A 21,559-nucleotide genomic window follows, 5' to 3' on the forward strand; every position below is an offset into this window, starting at 1 on the left:
TCCTTCCGCATCCTAGTCCAATGCTCTGGTCAAGCTTATTTTGATTTTTTTTTAGGTGTCAGGAAGGGAGATAGTGAGTCAGACTCCTGCAGGCACCCCAAGTGGGATCCACTGGTAACCCCATCTGGGGCTGATGCTTGAGTACTGAGCTATTTTTTTTTTTAAGTACTGAGCTATTTTTAGCACCTGAGGCTGACATAATTCAGACCATCCAAGCTATCCTCAGCTTCCAGGACCAGTGCTCGAACAGTTGAGACACTGACTGCGAGAGGGGAAGATGGAGAGAAGGAGGAAAGGGAGGGAGAGAGAAGCAGATGGTTGCTTCTCCTGTGTGCCCTGACCAGAAATTGAACCCGGGACATCCAAATGCCAGGCCAACACTCTAGCCACTGAGCCACCAGCCAGGGTCACTAAAATTAATTTTATTTTTATTTATTTATTTTTTTGTATTTTTCTGAAGCTGGAAACGGGGAGGCAGTCTCCTGCACACGCCCGACCGGGATCCAACCAGGGGGTGATACTCTGCCCATCTGGGGCGTTGTTCTGCCGCAACCAGAGCCATTCCATCCCCAGCGCCTGGGGCCAACCTTGCTCGAATGGAGCCCTGGCTGCAGGAGGGGAAGAGAGAGACAAAGAGGAAGGAGAGGGGGAGGGGTGGAGAAGCAGATGGGCGCTTCTCCTGTGTGCCCTGGCCAGGAATCGAACCCGGGACTCCTGCATGTCAGGCCGATGCTCTACCACTGAGCCAACCGGCCAGGGCCTAAAATTAATTTTAAATAATGGAAGGTTTCATCAATTCCATGACACAAACTCAAGAACTCTTTTATTTTTGAATATCACCTTCTAGTCTTTGCAGTACAGTTTTTTAAAAAGTAGATGGTTGAAAAGCAACAGAAAAAAAGGATGAAAACAGTTTTAGTTGCTGTTCCTCTTTTGATTTCTGGATTTTGCATATATTAAGACTGATTCGCCTGACCAGGCGGTGGCACAGTGGAGAGAGTGTCGGACTGGGATACGGAGGACCCAGGTTTGATACCCCAAGTTCGCCAGCTTGAGCGGGGGCTCATCTGGTTTGAGCAAGGCTTACCAGCTTAAGCCCAAGGTCACTGGCTTGAGCAAGGGTCACTCGGTCTGGTGTAGTCGCCCGGTCAAGGCACATATGAGAAATCAATCAATGAACAACTAAGGACCCTCAATAAAGAATTGATGTTTCTCATCTCTCTCCCTTCTTGTCTGTCTGTCCCTATCTGTCCCTCTCTCTGACTCTCTCTGTCTCTGCCACCAAAAAAAAAAAAAAAGAAAAGAAAAAGACTCTGACTCAGTTTTGGATCTCAAGGTTTTTTTTTGGGTTTGTTTTTTTTTTTGTATTTTCCTGAAGCTGGAAACAGGGAGAGATCTCAAATATTAGAGCACTTGAATGTCAGATGTGCAAGGAGGAGGGTTTTTTTTTTTATACTTGATTTTTTTTTTTAAGATTTTATTTATTTATTTTAGAGAAGGTGGGGGAGAGGGAAGGGAGGAGCAGGAAGCATCAACTCCCATATGTGCCTTGACTGGGCAAGCCCAGGGTTTCGAACCGGCAACCTCAGCGTTCCAGGTCGACGGTTTATCCACTGCGCCACCACAGGTCAGGCCAAGGAGGAGGTTTTGAGGTTGCAATGTGAGACTGCAGATCCAGTGCCCTTCGTTTTGAGACTTTCTCTCTAGAAAGAATTCTTTCTCTCTTTTCTGCAGACCTTGTGTGCACTCATTCGAGGAGTACATCAAAAGAATAAGTCTACCTCTGGATTTGACATTATCAACATGCTGATGGGCTTTGACAAGGCGGAGCTGTGCATGAAGGTGAGGCAAATGCTGCAGCTATGACTGTGTGGCTGCTTCTGACAGCTCTTCCTGGGTACCATCTGCAGACAGTTAGATGTACTAGAAGATTTGGACTCAAATAGATATAGATGATTGAATTTGGCCTTGAATTTGGATGTTTTTATTTTACAGATTTGGTTTATTTGAATAAAGGAAAATTTCAAATTCAAATTGAATTGAGGCATATTTTCTCTGCAGGATAAAGACTGAGCAGTTTATTTTATTAAAAAAATTTTGCGCCTGACCTGTGGTGGCGCAGTGGATAAAGCATCGACCTGGAAATGCTGAGGTCGCCGGTTCGAAACCCTGGGCTTGCCTGTTCAAGGCACATATGGGAGTTGATGCTTCCAGCTTCTCCCCCACTTCTCTCTGTCTCTCTCCTCTCTCTCTCTCTCTCTCTCTCTCTCTCTCTGTTTCCCCCTCTCCTCTATAAAATGAATAAATAAAAAAAAAATATTAAAAAAAAAATTTTTGCCCTGGCCGGTTGGCTCAGTGGTAAGCATCAGCCTGGCGTGCGGGAGTCCTGGGTTCGATTCCTGGCCAGGGCACGTAGGAGAAGCGCCCATCTGCTTCTCTACCCCTCCCCTTCTCCTTCCTCTCTGTCTCTCTCTTCCCCTCCCGCAGCTGAGGCTCCATTGGAGCAAAAGATGGCCCAGGCGCTGGGGATAGCTCCTTGGCCTCTGCCCCAGGCGCTAGAGTGGCTCTGGTCGCAACAGAGTGACGCCCCAGATGGGCAGAGCATCGCCCCCTGGTGGGCATGCTGGGTGGATCCCGGTCGGGCGCATGCGGGAGTCTGTCTGACTGCCTCTCCATTTCCAGCTTCAGAAAAATACAAAAAAAAAAAAAAAATTTTAAGCCTGACCAGGCGGTGGTGCAGTAGATAGAGTGTCGGGGATGCCGAGGACCCAGGTTTGAAACCCTGAGGTCACAGGCTTGAGCGAGGGTTCATCTGGCTTGAGCACAGGGTAGCCAACTTGAGCGTGGGGTCATAGACGTGACCTCATGGTCTCTGGCTTGAGACCAAAGGTTGCTGGCTTCAGCCCAAGGTCACTGGCTTGAAGCCCAAGGTCACTGGATCAGCTATCCCCCCCACTCCCTCCCCATCAAGGCGCGTATGAGAAAGCAATCAATGAACAACTAAGGTGTAGCAACTATGAGTTGATGCTTCTCATCTCTCTCTTCCTGTCTGTCTGTCCTTGTCTGTGCCTCTCTCCTCTCTCTCTTAAAAATAAAATTTATTGATATTAGAGAGAGAGAGAAGAAGGGAGGGGAGAAAGAGATGAAGGGAGAGAGAGAGAAAGAAACATTGATTTGTAGTCCCACTTGTTTATGCATTTCTTGGTTGATTCTTTTTTTTAAAGATTTTATTTATTGATTTTTGAGAGAGGAGAGAGAGAGAAAGGGTGAGAGAAAAAAATCAACTCAGTAGTTGCTTCCTATATATGCCTTGATTGGGCAAACCTGGGGATTCAAACCAGCAACCTCAGCATTCCAGGTTGATGCTTTATTCACTGTGCGGCCACAGTTCAGGCTCCTTGGTTGATTATTGTATATGCCGTGACCAGCGACCAAACCTGCAACCTTAGCATACAGGGACGATGCTCTGACCAGCTGAACTACCCAGCCAGGTTTGAGCAGTTTAATTTATGATTTATATCATGATTATACAGTATTAAAAACATTTATGAACTTAAATAAAATATACCAAATTAATATACAAGAGTAACTTTTGGCCTGACCTGTGGTGGCGCAGTGGATAAAGAGTCGACCTGGAACGCTGAGGTCGCCGGTTCAAAACCCTGGGCTTGCCTGGTCAAGGCACATATGGGAGTTGATGCTTCCTGCTCCTCCCTCCCCCTTCTCTCTCTCTCTTTCTCACTCACTCTATCTCCTCTCTAAAAATTAATAAAAGAAAAATTAAAAAAAAAAAAAGAGTAACTTTAGTTCTAAACTTTAAGCTTCCTTATTTAACACAATGATTTTATTAGAATTTTTATTTCTACTGTTTGACCCTTTTTAAAAATAACAGCTTTATTGATGTATGTAATACATATATAATTCACCCTTTTTTTAAAATTCACCCCTTTAAAGTGTATAATTTAGTGGTTTTTAGTCTGTTCATGAAATTATAAAACCATCAATTTTTATTTATTTATTTTTTATTTATTTATTTATTTTTTTACAGAGGCAGAGATAGACAGGGACAGACAGAAAGGAACGGAGAGAGATGAGAAGCATCAATCATTAATTTCTCGTTGCATGTTGCGACTTCTTAGTTGTTCATTGATTGCTTTCTCATATGTGCCTTGACCATGGGCCTTCAGCAGACCGAGTAACCCCTTGCTGGAGCCAGCAACCTTGGGTCCAAGCCAGTGAGCTTTTTTGCTCAAACCAGATGAGCCCGCACTCAAGCTGGCGACCTTGGGGTCTTGAACCTGGATCCTTCCGCATCCCAGTCCGACGCTCTATCTACTGCGCCACCGCCTGGTCAGGCCCATCAATTTTTTTTTAAGTGATTGCGAAGGAGGGGATAGGTAGGGATAGACCGACAGGAAGGGAAAGAAATGAGAACCATCAACTCTTCTTTGTGGCACCTTAGTTGCTGATAGATTGCTTTCTTATATGTGTCTTGACTGGGGGGCTACAGCAGAGCCAGTGACCCCTTGTTCAAGCCAACGACCTTGGGCTAAGCCAGCATCCTTGGGCTCAAGCCAGCGACCTTTGGGCTTAAGCCAGTAAACATGGGGTCATATTTATGATTCCATACATAAGCCAGCCACCCCGTGCTCAAGCCAGCCACCCTAGTCTCAAGCTGGATGAGCCTGTGCTTAAACCAGCAACCTCAGGTTTTGAACCTGGGTCCTCCGTTTCCCAGGCCAATTCTCTATCCTAGGGGTCGGGAACCTATGGCTCGTGAGGCAGATGTGGCTCTTTTGATGGCTGCATCTGGCTTGCAGACAAATCTTTAATAAAAATAATAATGTTTAAAATATAAAACATTCTGCCTGAGCAGGCAGTGGCGCAGTGGATAGAGCGTCGGACTGGGATGCGGAGGACCCAGGTTTGAGACCCCGAGGTCACCAGCTTAAGCGTGGGCTCATCTGGTTTGGCAAAAGCTCACCGGCTTGATCCCAAGGTCGCTGGGTTGAGCAGGGGTTACTCAGTCTGTTGAAGGCCCACAGTCAAGGCACATATGAGAAAGCAATCAATGAACAACTAAGGTGTCGCAACCAAAAACTAATGATTGATACTTCTCATCTCTCTCCATTCCTGTCCATCTGTCCCTATCTCTCTCTCTCTCTGACTCTTTCTCTGTCTCTGTAAAAAAAACCCAAAAAACAAAAACCAAAACATTCTCATTTCCTACCACTCATGTTCACGGTTGCGGGTGGCTGGAGCCAATCACAGCTGTTCTCCGGGACAACACCAAATTTTTATTGGATAATGCATAATGTACACAGTTGGTTGTATGGCTCTCACAGAATTACATTTTAAAATATTGGCGTTCATGGCTCTCTCAGCCAAAAAGGTTCCTGACTCCTGCTCTATCCACTGTGCCACTGCGTGGTCAGGCCACTTTTAATTTCAAAATACTTTCATCACTCGAAAAAGAAAACATGTACCCATTAACAGTCATTCCCCATTCCCCCTTCTCTCTAGCCCTGGCAACCATCTATCTGCTTTCTGTCTGTATGGATTTACCCATTCTGAACATCTCAATATAAATGGAACCATTCTAGCTTCTTAGCAGCTAAGAATGTTTCACTTAGCAGCATGTTTCAAGGTTCATCCATGTTGTAGCATGTATCAGTACTTCATTCTTTTTTATGGTTGATTACTATTCCTTTGTATGAATGTCCCATATCATTTTATTTATTCATTAGTTGATGTACATTTGGGGTTTTTCAACATTTTGGCTATTATGAATAATGCTGCTATGATAATTCATGTATAAATTTTTGTGTGGACATATGTTTTCACTTCTCTTGGGTATATACGTAGGAGTAGAATTGCTGGGTCATATGGTAGCTCTGTGTTTAACATTTTGAGGAACTGCCACAGTGTTTTTTCAAAGTTGCTGTTCAGTTTTACAGTTTCACAAGCAATGCATGAGAGTTCCAATTTCTCCATATTCTTGTCAACAATAGCTTTTGTCTGTCTTTTGTGTGTGTGTGTGTATACATACATATTTTTTTTTTCTTTTTTTCTTTTTCTGAAGCTGGAAACGGGGAGAGACAGTCAGACAGACTCCCGCATGCGCCCGACCGGGATCCACCCGGCACGCCCACCAGGGGCGACGCTCTGCCCACCAAGGGGCGATGCTCTGCCCCTCCGGGGCGTCGCTCTGCCACGACCAGAGCCACTCTAGCGCCTGGGGCAGAGGCCAAGGAGCCATCCCCAGCGCCCGGGCCATCTTTGCTCCAATGGAGCCTTGGCTGCAGGAGGGGAAGAGAGAGACAGAGAGGAAGGAGGGGGGGAGGTGGAGAAGCAAATGGGCACTTCTCCTGTGTGCCCTGGCCGGGAATCGAACCCGGGTCCCCCGCACGCCAGGCCGACGCTCTACCACTGAGCCAACCGGCCAGGGCCCATACATATGTTTTTTATTGATTGATTTTTTTAGAAAAGGCTATTCAGATCCTTTGCCTATTTCTAGATTGAATTATTTGTCTTTTGTTGTTGTTGACTTGTAAGAGTTTTTTATATTTTTGGACATAAGTCCCTTTTCAGATATCAGATTTGCAGTGTTTGACACTATTTTGAATGAATGTTCATAATATCAACTTTGAGGAACTTATTTTCTGTCACTAAATTTAAAATAAAAATCTGTGTGTCAAAGAATCCCTATAGTGATTAGGTTATTTAAAAAAGTTATGAATAGACAGTTATGAATATAGAAAAATTTAGTACCTGGAGTCCCTTTTTATTTGTTTTGTTTTGTTTTGTTTTTTTTGTATTTTTCTGAAGCTGGAAACGGGGAGAGACAGTCAGACAGACTCCCGCATGCGCCCGACGGGGATCCACCCGGCACGCCCACCAGGGGGCGACGCTCTGCCCCTCCTGGGCATTGCTCTGTCGCGACCAGAGCCACTCCAGCACCTGGGACAGAGGCCAAGGAGCCATCCCCAGCGCCCGGGCCATCTTTGCTCCAATGGAGCCTCGGCTGCGGGAGGGGAAGAGAGAGACAGAGAGGAAGTAGAGGGGGAGGGGTGGAGAAGCAGATGGGCGCTTCTCCTGTGTGCCCTGGCCAGGAATCGAACCCGGGACTTCTGCACGCCAGGCTGATGCTCTACCACTGAGCCAACCAGCCAGGGCCTGGAGTCCCTTTTTAATTTTAGCCTATACAGTTCATGTAATATCATGGTAAAATTCCATGTTTCTTTTTCATCTTATCATTCTAACTATTGCCTATATGCTGCTGATTACTATAGTAAGTCTCTAACTTTAGCTTTATCATCCCCTCAAGAGTCTGAGTTGTATATGTACTTGTAAGCACTTACTGAATATAGCCACTCACACATCCCTAAATATCTCTTGCTTGACATACTGAAAATGGATCTAATTGTTTTCCTGACATCTGTTCTTTCTCATTCATTCCCTAACAGAATAGGGGCACCTGTCTTATCAGTCCCTAACACCCAAAACCTGGGAGTCATCCTTGACTTTCTTCGTTCTTTTATATTCAGATGATCACCAAGTTCAGCTAATTTATTTCAGCTCATATTTCTCATACCTTTTCTTTTTTTCCTCCCTGTTGCCAGTATTCCCATTATCTCTCATTTTAACTATTGCAGTGATGCCTTCATTCATTCTTCTTACAAGCATTTGTTAGGCTCCTGTGTGCTAGGCACTGGGAATACAGAGGCAAATAAGACATGACAACTGTTTTCAGAAAACTGATAGATTAGTCCTCATCTGTCTCCCTTCCTCCAGGCTTACCATCTTTAGATCTGTCTTCCACACCGACACAGAGGTATTGTATCTTACACTCAAATCTTCATGCTTTAGTTTCCTATCACTAACAGAATAAAGACCAAACTCCCTATTAGCCTTATAAAACTTTCATGACCTGCTTTTTATTTATTTCTCTAGTCTCATCTCTCACCAATGTGCCTTACTCATTAAACTTTCACAATAACAAACTACATGTACTCAAACTTCATACCTGGAGCTATTTTATTCCTCTTGTCTTTGATTATGCCAATGTATGTCTAGAATTCTTTTCCTCCTTAAGTTTTAATTCCTACAGAATTTTCAAAATACAACCCACCTGTGTGGTTGAGCTAATTTCATTCCTCCATATATTATTTCTGTCATAGTAACCATTAAATCAAAACTGTTTTTTATTTTTCTCTTCCATTAGACTAAAAATACCTTGAGAGCAAGAGTCATTGTCTTATCTTTTTCTTATATTTAAAAAAATTTTTTTCCCATTGATTTGAGAGAGAAAGGAAGGGAAAGAGAGAGAGAAAGCATCAACTCATTGTTCCACTTAGTTCCATTTAGTTGTGCACTCATTGGTTGCTTTTCATATGTGCCCTGACTGGGGATCAAACCAGCAAACTTGGCATGCTGGGTTGACACTGTCCATTGAACCACCTGGCCAGGGCCTTCTTGTATTTTTTTTTTAAATTTTTATTTTATTATTATTATTTTTTACAGAGACAGAGAGTCAGAGAGAGAGATTGACAGGGACAGACAGAAAGGAATGGAGAGATGAGAAGCATCAATCATTAGTTTTTCGTTGAGCATTGTGACACCTTAGTTGTTCATTGATTGCTTTCTCATATGTGCCTTGACTGTGGGGCTACAGCAGACCGAGTAACCCCTTGTTCGAGCCAGCGACCTTGGGTCCAAGCTGGTGAACTTTTGCTCAAACCAGATGAGCCTGCGCTCAAGCTGGTGACCTCGGGGTCTTGAACCTGGGTCCTCGCCATCGCAGTCCGACGCCCTATCCACTGCGCCACCACCTGGTCAGGCGCCTTCTTGTATTTTTGAAACCGCAAAATTTAGCATATAGTAGACTCTCACTACATATTTATTGAATTGAATTGAAGTAGCTTATTTTGAACCTTCACTTGACCTTTCAGCATGCTAAATCCTTATTCTCCATTCATTTTCTTCCTTCATTTACTGTAAAATACTTCTTTTCTTCTTCTTCTTTCTATTGTCATATCTAAGGGTTTTATCTTTTGATTACGTTGAGTCTAACAAGTGGTTGTTAGTGCAAGTGATAAACTCCAATCACATTGTCTAGTAGAATTGACCAGGATGGATACAAGCTAGCTTTGCTACATAGTGCGTATGGCCAGTGATAGCCAGTAGTGATGTCTCCTTGTTTGTTCTGTGTGCTTGCCTCAAGTGGTGTGTTTTCTTTATCAAATAATGAAACTTATCTAGTTATTAAACTTATTGCTAACCTTGAACTTATTTAATTGAATTTTATTTTCTTTTATTAGTTAGCTTATTTATTTTTAGTTTATGTACTTATTATTTAATTAAATTATTCTTATTTTTATTTCCTTTAAAAGTTTTCTATTGATTGAGAGAGAGAGAGAGAGAAAAGCATCAACTCATTCTGCTTAGTTGTTCCATTTAGTTGTGCTTTCATTGGTTGCTTCTCATATGCGCCCTGACTGGGGATTGAACCTGTGACCTTGGCATGCTGGATAATGTTCTAGCCACTGAGCAACCTGGCCAAGGCCTTAACCATTATTACTGACCTTTAAAAAATTTATTTTAATCTAAAAGTTTATATGAGGATGACAGGCTACAAACATTTATTTGGTAGGGTAGCGCATTGTTTTTCTGTGCAGTTGTTGTGAAGCATCCCCCCAAATAGACTTAGAAGTCTTTTTTTTCTTTGTCTAATTTGGAAAGGCTTGGACTTCAAGGAATGATATACTTACTTTATTGTGTGTTGTTCACATCACCCTGTGTAACATAACCCAGAATCGGACAAAGACACAGTGCAGATATTATTAGATACGGTTTAACACTTAAATCTTCTCCTTCTCAGAACTTGATGGAGAGTTTAGATTCATTGCTTTGTGCAGAAGGTTCTGAAAGTCTGAAGAGTTTATGTCTAAAACTTCTCCTTTGCTTAGTGACCGTAAGTAACTCATCTATGCTTTGAAAAGGGTATTAATTGACAGCAGGGGCAAGCTTATTTTGAATACTTGAGCCCAAAGCTAGAAAGGAAAAGAGAAAAATAAATGATCTACTAGGGTATTACATCTGGTGAACTATGTTGCGTTTGCATGTGAAGGAGGAAGTTAGTCGCATGGGCTTTCATTTCCTGGAAGCTGCTCTTTGGAGCAACTGCTGGCATTTCAACCTGTAGGACGTGTAATATTTGTTACTTTAGAGGTACCACTCCTGGAGAACTACTGTTTTCTGGATTATCAGATTTGCCCTCACATCAGGTCTCATTTGGAAACAGTTTTTGTGATTATGAATGTTTTTAATTGTTCTGACTTAGATTCTCTAGCCTGAAGCTGGCCTAGTGGGAGGAGGGCAAGGTAGGGTTCATTTACTTCAGGTGGTTCCCTTTCCCTGCCACTACCTGAGACTTCTGGATCATAAACTTCTTCCTGTGCATTTGAAGATTGAAACCCAAAAAACAGTTAAGCAAATGTTTGTGTGAGGGTATGAGAGAAACAATGAGAAGTTAAAACATTTAGGGAGTTTTAATTTGCTAATTTCTTCTCCGTCTAGTGTCTATTTTAGTCTCGAGTTTATTTAGGCTCTGGAGGCTTTGGGGAAGATTATGAAAGGTTTAGTAAATATCTAGTAGAAAGCCTTAACATTTCTGTTTCCCTTAGATACTAGGGAGGAGATATAGATGAGATATCAGAGTATCTCAGTGTAGACTTTAAAAAGCCTTTTATTGCATTCAGGTGACAGATAACATCAGCCAGAACACTATCCTGGAGTATGTAATGATCAACAGCATATTTGAAGCAATTTTACAGGTTGGTGAATTCCCTTGTCACCTCTTTCTCTTTTGGCTAAACCACCTCCTTAAATCTTTTCTGTCTGCATTCCTAGGAACTGGGAGTTAGCACTCTCATTCATTTCTGATTCTTGTTACAGATACTTTCCCACCCCTCAAGTCGTAGGGAGCATGGGTATGATGCTGTAGTCCTCTTGGCTTTGCTGGTGAACTATAGAAAATATGAGGTAAGTGGGCCCCTTAATTGATAGATATTACTCTTCCATAATCTTCCTACACGTGCCTACTCCTAGAAGACTTGGCTTAATGTAGAAGACATGCTCTTGGTAAATGGTATATGGATTCATTTTGATAAACCAAATTCTAAAAATCCTATATTAAATGCATGGGGCAAATGATATAGTTGTTTAAAGGAATACTGTAGTACAACTTCTAATAAAGTGAGTAAATATCCCTTAATAATGTGGTTCCCAAACCCAGCTTATGAGAATCACCCGGAACTTTTTTTTTTAAAGGATTTTTTAAAAAAATGTTTATTGCCCTGGCCGGTTGGCTCAGCGGTAGAGCGTCGGCCTAGCGTGCGGAGGACCTGGGTTCGATTCCCGGCCAGGGCACACAGGAGAAGCGCCCATTTGCTTCTCCACCCCTCCGCCGCGCTTTCCTCTCTGTCTCTCTCTTCCCCTCCCGCAGCCAAGGCTCCATTGGAGCAAAGATGGCCCGGGCGCTGGGGATGGCTCCTCGGCCTCTGCCCCAGGCGCTAGAGTGGCTCTGGTCGCAATATGGCGACGCCCAGGATGGGCAGAGCATCGCCCCCTGGTGGGCAGAGCGCCGCCCCATGGTGGGCGTGCCGGGTGGATCCCGGTCGGGCGCATGCGGGAGTCTGTCTGACTGTCTCTCCCTGTTTCCAGCTTCAGAAAAATGAAAAAAAAAAAAAAAAAAAAAAAATATTTATTGATTTTTAGAGAGAGAGAAAAGGGGGGAGAGGGAGAAAAGGGGACAGGAATTTTTATCTGTTCCTGCATGTGCCCCGACGGGAGATCGAACCAGCAACCTCTATGCCTCGGGAGGATGTTGTAACCAAGCATGCTATCCAGCCAGGGCAAAATTTTTTAAAAAGCAGAAATTTCTGGCCATTATTCTCAACATAGTGAATCAGAATTTCTTGGAGGTGGGAAATGTGTGCGTGTGTGTGCATGTGTGTGTGTGTGTGTGTGTGTGTGTGTGTTTAATAGCCTCTATTGAGTATGATTTGCCAGGATTGAGAACTACTGACCTAATGCATCTGTTTTGAAAGATTGAACTTGATATATTAGATTTCCTTAATGCAGTCCACTTATATATATAAGTATCACTGTTGGTCTGGGAACTCTTTCCGATTTTAATAGAAATTGAAGATAGGAACATATTCATGTTAATTATGGAGTTCTTTTTACCCCTGAATTAATTGGGGACAGATTTATAGGTTTTTGAGATGAAGAGCCAAACTCAGATTTCTACTTGGGTTGGTGTGTCTACTTGATTCCCCTCAAAAAGCAGAATACACAGAAAAGGAAGGGGCTACTTAGGGAGGACCAGAAGCCTCACTGGAGATAGCTTCAGAGTAACAAGGATCATTTGGCACTCAGTTCTGGACACTAGAAGTACTTTAGTAAACCCAGAAGTCAGGAGCTGCGTTGAGGCAACCTGACTCTCTTCAGTTAATAAGAAGCAATGCTATGAGAAGTGGGCCTGCTGGAGGGAGATTGTCATTTCTCAACCTCTGGGTTTTTTTTTAAAATTTTTATTTATTTATTTATTTTTTACAGAGACATAGAGTGAGTCAGAGAGAGGGATAGACAGGGACAGACATACAGGAACAGAGAGAGATGAGAAGCATCAATCATTAGTTTTTTCATTGCGCGTTGCAACACCGTAGTTGTTCATTGATTGCCTTCTCAAACGTGCCTTGACTGTGGGCCTTCAGCAGACCGAGGTACCCCTTGCTGGAGCCAGCGATCTTGGGTTCAAGCTGGTGGGCTTTTGCTCAAACCAAATGAGCCCACGCTCAAGCTGGCGACCTCAGGGTCTCGAACCTGGGTCCTCTGCATCCCAGTTCGATGCTCTATCCACTGCGCCACTGCCTGGTCAGGCAACCTCTGGATTTTTACTTAGTGATGTTTGATATGATTCCTAGCCAGGTCAAAAGTGATGTGTAACAAAATCTGAAGCTTATTCTTATACAGAGGGATATGGAAGAAGAGGAGGCCGTGAGAAAGGAATACTTAAAGAAGACCTGGAAAATATGAAGTAATGTTAATATGTTATAAATCCCAAGAGCTGATTGCTTTCATTGTCTCAGAGGAACTGACCAATGGTGTTTAGGGCAACTAGTAATATGTTAGGTATCACTGATACCTGTTTTACTGGTGATCTGGAGGGGTTGGCATGGTAGCCATTTTGATCTCTGTCATGCATAATAGCCTCTGGGGCCATATTACAACAGCAAGAAAAATAGCTGAGGAAAAATGCTGAAGATAGTTAAAGAGAGTTGAGTTATACGTGATAGGAAGGCATCATCATCAATAATGAATATTTTCCAAACATTCTGCTGGATGCAGGCCGCTCTGAGGTAGTGGTTTGGCTTCTCCAAATGTGAACTGAAACTTGGCTCAGCCCAGTAGGGCTCTCTGAAGTGTCAGTCTGAAAAATTAGACATGACCAAGGAACTGGAGAAAATCATATTTCTGGAGTGAGGCATGCATCTCTAGTCTGTCAGAAGCCCCAGAAGAATTAATATACTAGGCAAGGTCAAGCTGGTGGGCATAATTTATCTGGGCTTTGCAGCTTTTGATATAAGTCATTCACCAGAAACCATTAAGGAAGCCTGGTGACCCTGGAGGAGGAAGATATTTGACAGAAGGATGAGGAATTTCAGATGAACATAGCAAGACCTTTAAAAGCTGGTGAAATTTTATGCAAACTAGTATGAGAAGGTGTGTGATGTGGAGAACTGCATTCTAGCTACACCGCAATCAATCCCATGCCCAATGTAGTAAGTTGTAACCTTTCTAGAAAGTACAGAGGGCACCAGAGAGGCTGGGTGTCCAGCTAAACACAGAGAAGGCAAATAAGGTGTTGGGCTTTAGGAATGGAAGTGATAGAAAAGATGTCAGGTAGTAAATGTAAAAAATATGCATTGCATTTTCATCATTTGATCTAAAGAGATTGAGGATGCAAAAAAAAAAAAAGGTCTAAGAAAGCGCAGTGAAAAAAACGGTAAGAATGGAATGGTTTAGCTCAAATAAAGGCAGAGGACCCTATTAGAGTGACCCCATGATGGCTCACTGAGTTTGTCATTCTGTTTTGTGGCTGAAAAGTAGATTGCCACTAGTTTTAAAATGTGACCAGCACAACAGGTGCACAGTGCTAAGGAGAACCAGTGTCTGGAGAATAGAAATGTTCACAGCATCAGTCTCCTGAGAAGAAGTGACTCACTCCCAACTGCTGTCCGTTGAACATGACATTTTCCAGAAATTACAAAATTGTTTATCATGTCCAGTTGCAAGATGTTCCTTTTCTTTCTCTCTCTTTTTTCTTCCTTAAAGAGCTTCCTTTCAATGTGATAAAAATGTCAAAGGAGAAAAAATATAGTTAATCATTGGGCATTTACTATATGCCAGATGATATGCTAAGGATTTTATGTCTTACTCTCTTTAAGTCTCATAGCAACCCCAAGGGGGAAAATATCACCTCCATTTTACAGATTAGGAAATTGAGCTTAGCTTAATTAGTGTGTCTAACTTGTCACAATTAATAAGCAGAGGAGCTAGGACTCAGACCTTTGCTGTTAGCCATCTTGCCTTTCTTCCAACTGCTTCTAAAGCACATACTATTTTTGGTAATCAGATGATTCTTTTTTCTTTTTTCTTTTTTTTTTTTTTTACAGAGACAGAGAGAGAGTCAGAGAGTGGGATAGATAGGGACAGACAGACAGGAACGGAGAGAGAGAGATGAGAAGCATCAATCATCAGTTTTTCGTTGCGACACCTTAGTTGTTCATTGACTGCCCTCTCATATGTGCCTTGACCACGGGCCTTCAGCAGACCAAGTAACCCCTTGCTCGAGCCAGCGACCTTGGGTACAAGCTGGTGAGCTTTGCTCAAACCCAGATGAGCTTGCGCTCAAACTGGTGACCTCGGGGTCTCAAACCTGGGTCCTCTGCATCCCAGTCTGACGCACCATCCACTGCGCCACCACCTGGTCAGGCCGATTCTTATTATTACCTAAAACAGTGTACTTTTGGGAACATGAGTGGTAGGACTTGCAACAACTATGCCAAGAAATAGTGGCCTTTTTCTTCCAGTGTTGTTCTCATTATGGTGGCATCTCTCTGTCAGCCTATTGCTGATTTTCTTTTTCAAGCATCATTTGCATTGGATCTCATTTGAAGTCTGTATAGCACCAGCAGGATTTGACTCTTGGTTATAGGAAGAAGTGGAGAGAGCTTTCCTCTGTTAGATCAAGTAACAAATGGAGTGAGTTTTACCACCTTGAGTTGTATTGTAGAAAACCTTATAAACATTTGGGCTGTTAAGAAATCAAAGCTGTCTCTTTCTCCATTCCCAATTGACATTCAAAAAGTACCCTTGGAAACTTGATTAAATAAGGTCTATGTAGGGGGTTAGCTTTTTAGTTGGGTTTCCAAGTTTCTCTGTAATGAGTTTCCTTGGTTGCTGTAAAAACTGCCAATCTGAGAACTATTGTTCCTTGCTTGCCTTGGGTTAGAATTGGTGCCTAATCTACATGAGGTCTTTCTTCACATCCCATGGGTGGGATGTTTTCAAGGTGAGCAGGTGATTGGTTCTCATCTCACCAGTAGGAGATGGCCCAACTGCTTAATGAGTTTAAATATATGTTCATTTCCATATGCTGGCCAGCTGAGATTGGGTCTGGAAAAACTCAGAAAATCTTCCAGTGATTGTAAGTGATGGGACGATCATTAAATCCCAGTGTCCTGACCAGATTGTAGTTTGGGTAATTACATCCTTTTTTTCAGTTCCCCTGCCGTGTTATTTGGGTATCAGATCCATAAATGGCCTCTCTGGCTGTTAAGCAGCTGCCACTTTTCACCCCCTAGGTAGCTTTGTTTTACGGTTGGGTGAGTCAGTCCTAGCACATTGTTTGTGGAATGGTTAGGGAGCCTTTGGGATGAGGATGTAAGTTAGCAACTTACAAATTTGTGCCTTATGGCAAAAAAGCTTTTATGTGCCCCCAAAAGACAGTTGTCCCTGTGGACTTGGTAGATTATTGTCAGGATAGGACAAAGTAAGTTTTGTAAAGTGTTCACTTACTTTTTAGAAACAAATAAGAGAGAAAGATGGGAGAAGTGACAGACATAGGCCTGAGCTGATTTAGTGTTAGAGCAGTGTTTCCCAACCTTTTTTGTGCCATTCCCCACCTTAACCTTTCTAAAATTTTTATGTCCCCCCCTATGTAACATACATAATTTTTAACATTAAAAAATTGATTTGTTCACTTAATAAACATAAATGATAGGTTCTAGGAAGAAATCACTATGAAATTGTTAACAAAACACAGTAAGTAAAATTTCAAAACATATAATGAAAAACAAATTTAAATTCCAAATAATTTTAATACGGATTTTTCTATATTAATTTTATTTTAATTTAGTGTGATCCTTGCGCTTGATGCTTGCTGCACAGAGATTTTATATTAGGTTCCAATTTGGTTAGCTTTAGTCTCAAGTCTCCACGTTGTGTTATATCCAGCCGATTTCTTTTTTTTACCAGTAAATCATTTACAGCACTAAATCCACATTCAGCTAAAAATGAAGATGGAAACGGTAGCAATAGTTTTCTTGCACATTTGGTTGAATTTGGGTATTTGATTTCTGTTTCCTCACAAAGCCATGCCATTGCTCCTTTGATATTAAATAAAGCTTTAACTGACTCATCACTTTGCAATTCTGCGAGTTCTTCTTGATACTGCATATTTGATATATCAGACAAATCCACTAACATTGGCTGCATCATCCATGTTGGGAAATCAATTTGTTTTAAATCAGAAAATCTTTCTTTTAAATGAGCCGATAGAATATTCAAATGATTGACAATAACAAGTAAAGCGGTATCAGTTACTTCACATTTTTTTTTTTTGTATTTTTCTGAAGCTGGAAACAGGGAGAGATAGTCAGACAGACTCCCACATGCGCCGGGCCGGGATCCACCGGCACGACCACCAGGGGCGAAGCTCTGCCCACCAGGGGGCGATGCTCTGCCCCTCCGGGGCGTCGCTCTGCTGCGACCAGAGCTACTCTAGTGCCTGGGGCAGAGGCCAAGGAGCCATCCCCAGCGCCCGGGCCATCTTTGCTCCAATGGAGCCTTGGCTGCGGGAGGGGAAGAGAGAGACAGAGAGGAAGGAGGGAGGGGTGGAGAAGCAAATGGGTGCTTCTCCTATGTGCCCTGGCCGGGAATCGAACCCGGGTCTCCCGCACGCCAGGCCGACGCTCTACCGCTGAGCCAACCGGCCAGGGCTACTTCACATTTTTGGAGCCAATGAAACTGTTTAAAGTTTTTGTTGTTAATATGTTTCTGACATAACTCAATATTGGTAATGAAACCAAATATCTTTGCTTTTGCATTGACAAGAGTTTTATTTGTTCCTTGAAGTTGCTTATTTAATATATTTAGTTTTTCAAAGATATCGGCTAAATAACTCACAAATGCTTTACCATCTATTGTTAACAGATACTTTATTTCAGGTTTGTCGCTTAAAAAATCACTAAGAGTATCAAACAGTTCCATAAATCTTTTCAAACAGTTTCCTTTAGATAGCCATCTTACTTCAGTATGAAGTAAAAGTCTCACATGATCTTCATTTTGTTCTTCACAAAATAGCTTGAAAAGACGCTCACATTTGGCACTAGCTTTAATAGCATTAACACACTTTATTACTGTATGTAATACTTCATTCAGAACAGGCGAAATGTTTTTAGCTACCAAGTTTTCCCTATGAATAACACAATGCACAAGAATCATTTCTGGATTCGCATCTTTCATCAATTTTAAGCAGCCATTTTTCTTGCCCATCATATTGGGAGCACCATCTGCAGCACAAGATGTTATATTTTTCATTGGTATATCATTGACATCTAAGTAGTTTTTTAGCTTATTATATATATCTTTGGAGGTAGTGGTACTTTCTAATCTTTTACAGAACAACATTTCTTCAGCAAAATGTCCTTTATCAATATATCTTACGTAAGTTATCAATACTGCCTCACTGTCTCTCAAAGTTGATTCATCCATTTGCAAGGAGAATTTTCTTGTTTTCAGCTTTTCAATAAGTTGTTTTTCAATATCCTCACTCATTTCGTCTATTCTTCTGCTAACAGTATTGTTACGGCACCCGTGGTGAAGCCAGGACGAAGTTTACTTGACGACGCCAATCACCCAGTTGATATTTTGGTCTCGTCAAACGAAATTATACTTAATAATTATTTACCGCAATTATTTAAGAATTGCATTTTTTGTTAAATTTGGCACCGATATCTAGCATTGCATTTAAATGGCCCGGGGCGAAAGAGTTAAAGTCGTGTGGAGTCCATTTTCAAATTGCCCCCCTTAACTATCGAATTGCCCCCCTGTGGGGCGTGGGCCCCACGTTGGGAAACACCGGCCTAGAGGAAAATGTAGGTAGAATATGTGTGTGTGTGTGTGTGTGTGTGTGTGTGTGTGTGTGCATATGCATGTGTGTGCTTGGTGAATGCCATGCACACTCAGAGATTTACTGGAAATGGGGGAGTAAGTTAGCAAGTTGGACTGGGTCTGAGGAGTAGGAGCTTTGCTTGAAAGAGAGGGCCTGATAGATGCATTTTTGTTAACACTTTGTTAAGTAGTTTATGACCTTCTAGATCACACTCACCTTGAGTCTCCTCTCTTCTTTAACAGTCTGTGAATCCTTATATTGTGAAGCTGTCTATTGTGGATGATGAGGCCACACTCAATGTAAGTATCCAGATCTTTGTGTATTGTTTTAATTACTTGCATTCAGTGGACTGACTTTCAGTGGATATTTAGGGAGCAGAGAGCTATTATGTTAATTTCATCTGGCTATAAGGAGGAAATAGGTGTTCTTTTTAGCGCATTAATGCAACTATCTTATTGTATTCTATTTTCTCATCATGGAAAGAAGGTTTGAGGGGACATTTGCTAGCTAATCATGACGAAATGGTTGGTTATATTTCATGTTATAGTGTGCTGAGGTCGACTATCCTACGGAGTCAGCAAGATACATTTCCAAGAATAAGAAGTCTTAGATGGTATATCAAATCACCATGCTGTACACTTTAAATAGCTTACAATTTTCTATATCAATTACAGCGCAGTAAAGTTGAAACTTGAAAAATAAAGAAGGCTAAGGTGACTAAATGATGGAAGACTTCTTCTTGTAGAACTAGCCAGATGGTGTTTACACCCTGACTGGGTGAGGCTGAAACATGGATGATGGTCTCTACCTGCTACAGTATGCCCTTGAGAGTTTAGGAAATAACACCTGATCTCTGAGTATAGGGAGGAGGAAGATGACCAGGTGTCTGGCTTTGTTCTCTTTCCATTCTTCTAATTTCCCTTATGAATAGAAGTGTACAGGATTCATCTTGTGGCCTTCATTGATCTTTGCGTTCTGCTTAGCAGATTCTAGAGGGAAAGTTGAACAATCCTTTAATATTTATTGGACGCTTCGTCTCGTTGCACTCCTGTTTTCCTGTGGCCTGAAAGGGAATGGCTTGTCTATATGTACCTTCATTAAAAATTTTTTTTAAAGATTTTATTTATTGAAGAGAGAAAGAGATAGGGAAGAGGAGCAGGAAGCATCAGCTTGTAGTAGTTGATTCTTGTATGTGCCTGGCTGGGCAACCCTGGGGTTTTGAACTGATAACCTCAGCATTCTTTATCCACTGTACCACCACGGGTCAGGCAATTTTAAAATTAAAATTTTTTTTTATTGATTGATTTTAGAGAAAAAGGGAGGGGTGGGGGGAGAGAGACAGACAGACAGACAGAAACAGTGATTTGATGGTCCACTTATTTAGGCATTCATTGGTTTATTTTTGTATGTGCCCTGACCAGGGATGGAACCTGCTATCTTAGCATGTTGGGATGACGCTCAAATGCACCTTTATTTAGCTTGGGACTCATTGTCACTTTTATTGTGGTTGTTTTAGAGACTATGAGAGTTTTAGTTTGAGCTTCTAATTCAGTCTTCTTTTTTGAGGTGAAAGTGATCCTAGTGAAATTGTCAGTGATCTGGACTGATCTGTTTCATGCCCTGTTACTCTATTAAGTAACAGAAAGTAAAATAATTAGATCAGACAAATCTGTCTGAAGCAAAGGTCCTTTTTTCATTTCATTTTATTTTATTTTATTTACTGATTGATTTTAGAGAGAAGGAGGGGTGGGGGTGGAGTAGTAGGAGGAGAGAGAGAGAGAAAGAAAGAGGGAAAGAGAGAAACATTGATTGATTGTTATATTTATTTATGCATTCATTGGTTGGGTCTTATATGTGCCCAGACTGAGGATCAAACCTGCAACCCTGGCATTTGGGGACAATGCTCTAACCAACTGAGCTACCCAGCCAGGGCCCAGAGAATTTCCTTTTGATGCTTTGGCAGTGCCTCTCAGAATTTCTCTTCTTGTTGCCAACTTTCAGGTAGAACTTCTTGAGCTTGGACCCTGGGGTATAATTAGTATTTCCCCTGCCCTAATCAGAGCATTGCTACCAGCCCCTATTCAACCTGTGCTATATTTTTTCTTTCTAGGGAATGGGGCTTGTGATTGCTCAGGCTTTATCTGAGTACAACAGGTAAGTTCCCCTTTGCAGAAGAGAAGTGTCTAGTTTCGTTTGGATTATTGAGTAGGAAACAGCTCATAAGAGTTCCTAGAAGAGTATTCAGAGGTACAGCTGCTGGCAGATGTTTTTGCTCTAGTTTGGCTAGATGGCTTTAGCAGGGGTTGTTTTAACATCAGGGGAGAAGCTACCAGGTTAGTGTTCATCTTTTAACAACTAAGCACATTCTTTGTAACCTTTAGTATTTTATTGCAGAGCATTTTAACTAGTATTTCAGCCACAAGCAGGTTTTTTCCATTTAGCACAATATACAATATTTCACAAATATCATTTTCTTTGTTAAAAAAAGGTAGGAAAGCACTGCTTTTTTTTTGTACACTTATAAACATAAACAAAAGGAGAAGACATTGAATTATCTCTAGTTTGCCAGATGCTTCTTTTTCATCAGGAACCAACTGTCCCTTCTAGGGGCTGTCTTCACTGATGCTTCCTTTCCCTCCTGCTGTGAATGGGGAAAGATCTGGACAGAAGTATCCCTAGTCCTGGCAAGGGCCAGGCAGGATCTTTCTTGCTTCTTTCCGTACTTTTCTCACATACAATTGGGTGTCGATATTTCAATGTCCCATCTCTACAAATAGGTTAACTCACAGATTTCTTCCATCCTCTTCCTTCAAAAACAAACAAGATTTTCACTGTTACAGCCTTGATGCAGTTTTACTGTCCCACTTTCAAGTAATAATCTGTTTGGGAACTAACTGGATCAGCCGTACGTTAGAGCAGTTTCACACATCTGCAGCTTGCTTTCTAAGTCTCTTCCAGAGTGGCCAGGCATTTTGGAACACACTACCACCCTACCTCAAGAGCAGATGTGTGTCTCTTAGCTTGCAGGGGTAGCTG

The 21,559-nt window shown here is 42.0% G+C and overlaps 1 protein-coding gene across 4 annotated transcripts in view; it reads left to right on the forward strand.

The window, feature by feature from the left end:
• Positions 1-21,559, forward strand: part of ARMH3 (armadillo like helical domain containing 3) — a 304,301-nt gene that overhangs the window by 104,431 nt on the left and 178,311 nt on the right. For all 4 annotated transcript variants that reach the window (XM_066355941.1, XM_066355939.1, XM_066355938.1 and 1 more), the window contains 6 exons: positions 1,735-1,842; positions 9,881-9,973; positions 10,761-10,835; positions 10,957-11,043; positions 18,766-18,822; positions 20,634-20,677. In XM_066355941.1, coding sequence (XP_066212038.1) covers positions 1,735-1,842; positions 9,881-9,973; positions 10,761-10,835; positions 10,957-11,043; positions 18,766-18,822; positions 20,634-20,677 — 464 coding nt within the window. The remainder of the gene's footprint in view (positions 1-1,734; positions 1,843-9,880; positions 9,974-10,760; positions 10,836-10,956; positions 11,044-18,765; positions 18,823-20,633; positions 20,678-21,559) is intronic.

This window comes from Saccopteryx leptura, chromosome 13, assembly GCF_036850995.1.
Source record: "Saccopteryx leptura isolate mSacLep1 chromosome 13, mSacLep1_pri_phased_curated, whole genome shotgun sequence".
Classification (NCBI taxonomy): Eukaryota; Metazoa; Chordata; class Mammalia; order Chiroptera; family Emballonuridae; genus Saccopteryx; species Saccopteryx leptura.